This window comes from Scyliorhinus canicula, chromosome 7 (assembly GCF_902713615.1).
Source record: "Scyliorhinus canicula chromosome 7, sScyCan1.1, whole genome shotgun sequence".
Lineage (NCBI taxonomy): Eukaryota > Metazoa > Chordata > Chondrichthyes > Carcharhiniformes > Scyliorhinidae > Scyliorhinus > Scyliorhinus canicula.
In genome coordinates this window covers 197,840,465-197,847,296 of record NC_052152.1, presented here as the reverse complement: position 1 = coordinate 197,847,296, position 6,832 = coordinate 197,840,465, and the positions used below count along the sequence as shown (strand labels likewise).

The window sequence follows — 6,832 nt, the reverse complement described above, 5'->3', positions numbered from 1 at the left end:
AAGTATTTTCGTTTGTGCAAATTCCCCGACAGCGCGAAAATGCACATCAAAAATCCTCATTACTGTATATAAACTGTGCATTTGATTTGTTTCCCCCCCCCCCCCCCCCCTGCTAACTGAGTTCACCATTAATCAATTACATGGAACATTAACGGCCTTCCCCAAGTCATCTTGTACAAATGAATTAGGTATGGTGCCTGGCAGATTGCATTGGGGTAACGCCCCCTTCTTACATCTGTTCAAACTGCTTTCAGCTATTGTAAAGTGAATGTTTCCGGTCTGTGAATGTCCAGGTATCGTGATGTTGCTAAACGCGACAGTCATGCACATTACTCGCCCTTCTGCATACTCGCCCCCAGTGAGTTGTTACATCGCCAAGCAGTTTTACAACGTGTGGTTTTTGAAACGTTACAGAACTCGCTGTATAAAGTCTACCGCTTTATCATTGAAATCATTTCATTCCTTACACCTTTCAGTAAAAGTGGGTTACAGTGCAATCAAATCAGAATTGGGAATGATATGCTCCTGGATATGTATTTACACGTGTTAAATAGGAATTCCATGGTCAGTTATACTTTCTGTTAGTGTAGGAATTTCTATAGTATAGAAATCTTGTAATTGTTTTGGGGAAAGAAAAAGTATTTTCGTCATTGCAAATCTTTGAAACCTTACCCAAACTGTTTTTTAGAAAATACAATCACACGCTTCTTTTTTTATCAATTCACACTATTTATTTTTAATTAAATTCTTCAAAAAAAATCAATTAAAAAAATCATTGCTCGACTTTAGTACAACATTGTTGTGAACAATACAATACACTTACAAAGTATAAGATTTACAACTTAAATCACCCATAGATCACTCCAGGATGTGACATACAATCTCAATTCTAGACTCCAGCATATGTCCCTTGTTAATGGCCTGTGGTGTGATGTTGGCATCAGGCGGTGGGACACACACACACACATTAGAAGGATGGCGTGGCTAATCGCAGTTAAATCTGTTGCTAGGCATGTCGCTAGGAAGAACGTTACTAAAGTTTGCTGTGCGCTTCCACCTAGTTCCCGCGTCCACCTGGGCGAGATGGGGAGACTAAAATAAGAAGGACCCAAGATTCCTGGAGCAGGACGGGTCACTTGCAGTATCTGCTCTTGCTGGGTGGGCACCCATGATCATCAAAGGCACTAAGTCCCAATAAGATGGGGGAAGTTTTTGTTCGTTTTTTTTCCTGGTAAGTTCCCCTCTTGTCCTTCTCCCAGGCTCTGCGGGATAGACTGATAGTCCAACACCACCGGATCATGGAATATTTTGCATCTGGAATACCTGGAGGGGGGGGGGGGGGAGAGAAATGGGAAAGACATCAATTAATGTTGCATTCACGCAATATTTAGAAAACAATAATTACCCCATTGTAAATTAACTGGAGAAGCAACTGAACATGCAAATACTGACATCCCAAAGAGTTTAACCCAACATTTTACACTAACTTTTATCTACAATAGGTAACAGAGCAGTGTGCATCTGACCCCCCCCCCCCCCACCCACACATAGAAAACCAGGACGAGTTCAGAATAATACTACACATACCTGCAAATAATTGTAATCCTCTCATCGGCATAGAATTCTGTCATCACTGCTAACACAGGATACCTAGAGGTTAAAACAAGGCAAGAATCGATTAAGACAACTTTCCAAGGTATTTCGCAAGTTTTCTCTTTCATGTTTTTGTAATGTTACGGGGTGGGGGGGAGAGGATAATAAGATTTGAGTATTCACCTCTCCTGTCAATCCACTCACATCTGCACCGATGGGTGCCCGGCTCTGGGCCGTGTTTCCAGCGGCTGACGGACACCCCAGCCCCGGCTGATCGTCCAACTCGAGCTGCAAGTCCCAGATGTAGTCGATGACATGCTGCAGGATCTCCACCTTGCTGACCTTCTTGTTCTGGGGCAGGGTGGGCACCAGCTCCTTAAGCTTGGTGTAGCAGCCGTTCATGTCGTAGAGGAACATGCTCATCTGCTCGTCCAGCAGCGGGGGCATCTTGTACTTAGCGATGGCGATGCTCTGCTCCGACAGGCACCTCACCACCTCCTCGGTGCATCCCTGGCGCTTCAGCGAGCAGGCGGCGCTGACCACTTTCATTTCACCGCGAACGGGGTGGTGGGGGAAGGCGAAGAAAAGTTGGAGTGGGGGGGGAGAAAAAATAAGCACTCGACTCAACACATACAAAGCGTAGCAAAAGTAAATGCTGTGATAACTCTGCCCCCCCCCCCCTTGGCCGCCAGTTTTATGCTCCATGCTCACACAGTGGGTGGATCCACACCGTCAATCAAAGCTGATGTCCCTGCCCTCTCCCACTCCCAGCAAATCACATCACAGCTCAGGAAGAGCATGGGGCGGGTTCTCCTGCCCTTGTCAGCCAATGCAAAGCCCAGATTGGATCAGGATTTGAAATCTGTCAAAGGCGGTAGGAGGGAGGGAGCCCGGGCTGGGTAGCAAATGGAAACAAATGTACATGTTTTCTGCTGAAGATGTGGGAATCCAGCTGGTTCGTGTCTGGTGGGGTCTGCAGGTGGGGGACCCGCCCCGGGGCGTGGGTGGAGAAATAATTCATGAGAATGTAAACTCATCAGATGTGCAGCGAAGGGTCCAGGATGGTTTATAGATCTCTTCATTTTTCACGTTACCTCGCCAAAAACAACTTAGCTCAAGTCCCAACTGGGGAGTGTGTGTGTGATCTTTCCCTGCAAGATAGCCTTAATAAATGAAAATGCAAAGATTTGATGCTACACTGTTTCGATTAGTGTGCAAAGCCTCTATAAACTCAGATTAATTTTAATCTATGACTGGAGGAATTCTGAAAGTACCTTATAAATGTTGCGGAATGTTACAAAGCAGAATGTGAAGGAATTCGGTATGATCTCGGCTAATGGAGGTCTTATGCAGGGCAAAAATGCGACATTTTAATGAAACTGCAAGTTATTTGCGAACTCGGATGAGATTGATTTTTAAATGTTTGAGAAAAAAACCAAAAAATAGTCTAACGAATTCAACATAAATTTAGTATGGATGTGGGGAAATGGGTATGGTTTATCTTTTCAAGTAATGGGCAATTTTGCTAGGAATAACTTCCAGTATTAGCATAAACCCCATAACAACTATTTTAACAGCCACATTTACTGTCAATGACGGCAATCAAAATCGCAAACTTTATACAGTTAAAACTTTTTTAGGACGTCGAAATAAAATATTTCTGTCTTGCCCTTTTTAAACAAAACATCAATTTTTGTGGGGTTTGGTGCTGTGGCGGGTAGCAAAGTTTAGAAATGGGGACAATAGCAATGTTTAGAGGGGGGCACAGTTAAACTTTCGAGAAAAATGAACCATTAAACGCTTTTGACTTTTGAGGCCATTTCTTGCAATTTTTTTTAATGAGGGGCAATGGAGCAGTTTTCCAAAATCTGGAGGGGGGGGTGACAGTTATAATCTTTAGAAGAAAAGTTAATAGTTAAACCGGTTTAAAGTTGTAACTGGCTGCAGCTAATCACTTTTGAGGCAGCGGGTTTGCAATTTGTAAGAAGTAAGTTTATTTGGTGGGGGGGGGGCATGAGAAAGATTGGAGCAATTTTCCACAGATTCGGTGCATTTCTGAAGGATCTGAGATGGGGGGGGGCAACCACACAACTTTGGAGGATTTTTTTTGGGGGGGGGGGAGTTGACAGATAAAACTTTTAGGGGTGTAAAAGTTGTGACTGGTAGCATCCAGGGATCATTTCTGAGGCAGTGGTTTATTTTGCAAAAGTTAAGTTTCTTTTTCGGGGGGGGGGGGGGGGAGGGGAGAGAAAGAATGGAGCGATTTTCCACAGATTGGGTGCATTTCTATGGGAGATGAAGCATTTTCCCATCCTCAGCCGGTTCCCCTTTAACACAGCCAAATAGCAGCCTCCAGACTGGCAGGCGCCAGCCCCGTGACGTCACCCATTCATACAGCCTTGACGCCTGTCAAGCTGGCGCCGCGCAGGCGGTCGCCATGGAGACTCACACGCCAATCACCCGCACTACAAGGGCGCCGAACAGCCAGCAATTAACTGGCAATCATCTGCACCCTGATAAATCGCCCTTTAATTTGTCACCTTAACCCCTCTTAAAAAGTTTACACCCGCACACCTGCAAAGCCGTATTGTTGCTTGTGTTTTGGGCTTGGGGAGTTCGCATGGTTCGAATGCTTCCAGTTGCTAAATGCTTGGAGCTGGGACTGGGAGGGCTTGCAGAGGGCTGGGGGGGGGGGGGGGGGGGGGTGAGAATGGGACATTCTCAATTGAAAGCTTATGGTCCAATCTGCATTGCAATACATAAACCAGCTGCAAGAGCCCCGCACTGCGGGACAGCAGTTAACACATTATAAAGAGATTACCCTTTATTTCTTTACAGTCCTGGCGTACATTTTAATTTTTGAAACATAAATTAATAAGTGGAAGTTGTTTGGGGGGGATGCAATGCAATGCAATGCTGCAATATATATGTTCCACAACACGGCTCTGTACACGGGACACAACACGTTCGCAGGGAAAGGATATTTCCAGCACATCTGTTTGCTGTGGCTACATCTGGGGAGATGGAATGTGCCCGTGACAGAATAGCCCAGAGTTTGGCTACACTGGGGGGTGTAGGCTACTGTGCACATGTATCGCGTGGAGAAAAAAAAACTAATTCCACGTTTTACAAATTAATGTTTCCCGGTCGCCTTTTCACTCAGAATGTTCTATATTTGTCCTGATTCCACGGGGGAAATCTTTGTTTTCCCAAATCTAAAGATCGCAAACACTCAGAATTTTTTTCAAGTGCTCTCTTGTAATTCGGGTGGTTTCCCATGTATTACAATGGCATTGAATCCCAAAACGTAGACTTTAAAAAAAAAGTTGGCATTTTTGACAGCAGATATCAAGTCGGATGGAGGGGCAATGTTAGCAGCAATGTTAGGTTAAATGCAGTTCAATATGAAGTTAAGTCATCCTCAGACCTTTTGCCCAGAGTTGCTGCAATTGTATTTTCAAATCTGTTGCTACTTATTGTTTGCATTCCTCCCCATAAAAGGTCCATCCATAAAAATCACAAAATATTTATGTCTCAGTAATCATAAAGCGTCTGTACATTAAACGCTACATTGATTAAAGCAATGTTTTTTGTTTAAAAGGCTACGTTAATGGGGTTCGGCTGGGTTAATAAGAAATTATATTAATTCCAGTGACACCGGAGTTTTCTTCCAAGTATTTTTTTTTGTTCCCCTTCCAGCTTTGAAAACTGAAATCTTAACTTTCACGTCCGATTGCATTTTGCTGGTGCTGTTTCAGGTCATAGCTCACAGGCTGTGGCCGAGACTGCAGGGCAGTTAGAACAATAGAGGATAAGAAGTGAGTTTGTGGGAGAGATTCAGCCTGGCGACACTCTGTCTGAGCCTCTTTGCTCTGTTCAGCGTTCTTTGTTCAGCTGCGAAAACTATGAGAACTTCCTACTGCCCTTCAACAATGACCCAGCCAGATGGGTCTCCCCACACCCCCCACCCCCAACTAATCTTGTTTACAGCGTATCAGACAACAATATATATATATTTTAAATGAAACACTTTAGGCTCAGAGAGGTAGGAGAACAAATTCAGTCGCGCTCACACCTACTACAAAAGTTATTCTTAAACTTTTTTTTAATTATAAATTTAGAGTACCCAATTCATTTTTTCCAATTAAGGGCCAATTTAGCCTGGCCAATCCACCTACTCTGCACATTGTTGGATTGTGGAGGCAAAACCTACGCAAACACGGGGAGAATGTGCAAACTCCACACGGACAGTGACCCAGAGTCAGGATCAAACCTGGGACCTCGGCGCCGTGAGGCAGCAGGGCTAACCCACTGCGCCCCGGTGCTGCCCTAGTTATTCTTAAACTTATAGTGTATTGTTACTCAGAGAGAGAAAAAACTTTTTTCAAATTACATATGGTTTTGCCCTCTCCTAAAATACATTGTGCACCTTTCCCAGCCTAGAAGGACATATTGCAGACAAACTTCAAGGTCTCTGGCAATGCTCCAGCAGAACTGGTTGCTAAGGGCGCCATGTTCAATGCTGCTGTGCTGAGTCTGCAGATTTTTGCGCTACCTCTGGTATCAGTGGCCCTATGCTGACTAGGATGGTAGGTGGAAATCAGACAGAGTTCCTGTGACCACCACCATGCTTCCACCCCCCCCCCCCCCCCCCCCCCCCCCCACACACACACACGCACACACCGCCGTTGACTCTGGCTGGAAGGCCTTCAGGGCAGTCTTTAGTCTTTGTTGTGTTTGTGGGACTCCCACGGTCGAATATCAGCAATGTCAAACTGAATCCCTGCAAACACCTTCGACAGGGGAGATCATTTTGTAGCGGATAGGGGCGAGATTGGGATAAATTAATAAAAATGCCCTTCATGTGGCCAGCGATTTGACTTTTAAAGTTGCGCTGAAAGGCCTTACCCCCAGTGAAGCGCATTCATCGTTTTGAAGTTGTTTCAAAAGACAGAAGGCTCACAGTTCTCCCATCAGCTCAAAGGTTTTTATAAATATATTTATTCTCGGGATGTGGGCATTGGTGGTTAGGCCTATCCATGAGGGTTGGTTTAGCTCGGTTGGCTGGGTGGCTGTTTCGTGATATGAATTGATGCCAGCAGTGCAGGTTCAATTCCTGTACTGCCTGAGGTTATTTATGAAGGACCTTCGTCTGTGATGTGGTTTCACTGCCAGTCAGATCTCTCGCAGCCTATGGTCCTCAGGGACTCTGGCGACAAGGCCTTGAGAAGGAGCTGTT

The 6,832-nt window shown here is 45.0% G+C and overlaps 1 protein-coding gene across 1 annotated transcript; it reads right to left on the bottom strand.

Annotated features, from left to right (window-relative positions):
- Positions 1-705: 705 nt before the first annotated feature.
- id1 (inhibitor of DNA binding 1, HLH protein) lies at positions 706-2,270 on the bottom strand. Its single transcript, XM_038803664.1, has 3 exons — positions 1,777-2,270; positions 1,588-1,650; positions 706-1,323 (listed from the first exon to the last, which is right to left on the bottom strand). Exons 1-2 carry the CDS (start codon positions 2,140-2,142, stop codon positions 1,609-1,611), a joined length of 408 nt encoding a protein of 135 aa, XP_038659592.1. The 5' UTR covers positions 2,143-2,270; the 3' UTR covers positions 706-1,323; positions 1,588-1,608.
- Positions 2,271-6,832: the final 4,562 nt, after the last annotated feature.